Source organism: Pygoscelis adeliae, unplaced genomic scaffold (assembly GCF_000699105.1).
Source record: "Pygoscelis adeliae isolate BGI_AS28 unplaced genomic scaffold, ASM69910v1 Scaffold513, whole genome shotgun sequence".
In the NCBI taxonomy this organism is placed as follows: Eukaryota; Metazoa; Chordata; class Aves; order Sphenisciformes; family Spheniscidae; genus Pygoscelis; species Pygoscelis adeliae.
Window position 1 is genome coordinate 226,419 of NW_008824591.1, and position 2,066 is coordinate 228,484.

Sequence of the window (2,066 nt, forward strand, 5' to 3'; positions counted from 1 at the left end):
ACCGGCAAGGAGGGACCAGGGCCACGCAAGGGGTCCCCACTCCTGCGAGGGGCCCAGCAGCAGCTGGGCATCACCCCAGCAAGCCCTGCTCAGCCATCCCCAGCCCCCGGGGTGTCTGTGTGTGGGTGCAAGGTGGCACCACGGGGCTGAGCTGGCTGGTGGCTCTGGCTCTGCAAATGCGGTGACGGCCACGTGCTCTGCTTCTGTCCCCTGCCGCTTGCACCGCGGCTCAGTCACATGGAGCTCCCAAGGGAGCTCGGGTCATCCTGTGGTTCAAGGGAGAGGTGTTTGGGGGGGTCAGGGAGAGCTCTCCCTGCCGGGCAGGCTGGCCCAGGGCTCAGCTTGCTCCAGCTGAAGGCAATGAGCATCAACATGGGCAGCCACCACCATGGAGGGCAGCACGTGTCCCAGCCTGTTCCCTGAGCCATGACAGCCACAGCCTGCCCCCTCCCCAGCTGTGCGCGAGGCCGTGCAGGAAGGGGTTAATGGCTAGCCCATACCTGCAGTTGCATTTTAAAGATGTGAAATTAAAGCCCGTAATTTATTCTCCCCACACACGAAGGAGCAATTAGTTCTAAACACGGCTTAATCAGTCAGCGCGAGATTGATTTCTGTAGACTTGGATTTGGTGGCTGCTGGCGAGGAGCCAGCCTGGGAGCAATCTCCAAATAAATGAAGTGCAGAGAAGTAAGCCATTACATAATATGATAGATGAGGCTGGAGCTCACTCGCCTCTTCATTAGTATTCCACTGTACGCCGGCAACGGCACCAAACTTTCTCCCTGGCACGTTGGTTTCTTCCCCCTCCTTGTCCCTCCGCCCCTCCTGCAGCTCGGCAGGGGCAGGAGGAGCTGCCTGCCTCCCTTCGGCAGCCCCTGCTGGGCACCAAGCCCACGGGCAGTGCTGGAGCAAGGGTCTCTGCACTGTGGACTGGTGCGTCTTCGGGATGCTCTTCCCTGGGCTCTGCGTCTTGCCTTTCCCCTCTGGACCCTGGGGAAACCGAGGCACAGGGAGCTTGAGTGGCATCCCGTGAGCTGCAGAGGATCAGCAGCAAGAGGCAGATGTCCTCGTCCCCTCCTCCTCCCCTGGCCAAAGCTTTGAAGGCATCTCCCCAGGGTCACCCCAGCCTGTCACCCCACGGGGCAGTGGCAGCTGGACACACTTGCGTTGGGACGTGGCCCCTAGTGCAAGCTCCCTGCCTCCTCCTGCCTTCTGCCAGGGCGTCCCTGCTCCGGCCACGGAGCTGCTCAGAGCCGCAGCAGCAGGCAAGAGCAAGAGGAACAGCGCATCGCCCTCAGTAGGAAAAGCCCTTGAGGTGCTGGATGTGGATGCAGGGAGCCAGAAGTGTCTGGGGAGAAAGCACTCCCTGACCAGCCCTTGTCTGGGCAATGGGGGTTGTAGCTGGGTAGCTACACCCCGTGCTGTGGTGCCCGAGCCTCCCTGGCAGGGCGCGTGCCTCCCGCCCCCGCCACGGGGCCCAGCCTGCAGACACGCAGAGAACCAGACCCTCTCCGCCTGGGCCCCCGGCCCTGCTCGCAGCGGGTGACAGGCCTTTCGGGGACAAGATCTCGCTTGCATGGTGCTGATGTTGTTGCTTTGGGCTGCGGCGGTGACAACGCACACTGCGCAACGCATGCTTGTCCCTCCCCGGTGATGAGGGAGGAGGGGAGCACGTCGCAAAACGATGCCGAGCAGGGAAAGCAGTTTGGAGCCAGCTCCAGAGGGTCGGTGCCCGGCGGTGTGTGGGCAGAGGGGGGGTCCCTCTGCCTGCGGAGCTGGTGGGGTGCCTGGCGGTGGGGAGAGTGGGCTGGGACCTCTGCAGAGGTGCGCGTGGGCAAGGCTGTGCTGGGAGCATCCCGGTGGGCTCTGCTTGGAGTGTGGGTGGCCAGGGCTGGGAGGGATGGAGAAGACCTGGACCTCTGCACGGACATGGTGTGGGGCCTGACTCTGCCCCTGTTTTCGTTGCCTCCTCACCTTGTCCCTTCCTGGGTTCCTGCCAGGGAAGAAGATCCCCCTGAGACCTGGCCCTGCCTGGCGCGGGGCTGGTGCAGGTCCAGAGGGCATGT

General features: G+C 63.4%; 1 protein-coding gene across 1 annotated transcript in view; it reads left to right on the forward strand.

Moving 5' to 3' along the window:
* Positions 1 to 711: 711 nt before the first annotated feature.
* The window catches only part of FOXO6 (forkhead box O6), a 3,203-nt gene continuing 1,848 nt past the window's right edge, over positions 712 to 2,066 (forward strand). Inside the window, 2 exon segments of the mRNA XM_009322255.1 lie at positions 712 to 789; positions 1,220 to 1,297. Of these exon segments, the coding sequence (XP_009320530.1) occupies positions 712 to 789; positions 1,220 to 1,297 (156 nt within the window).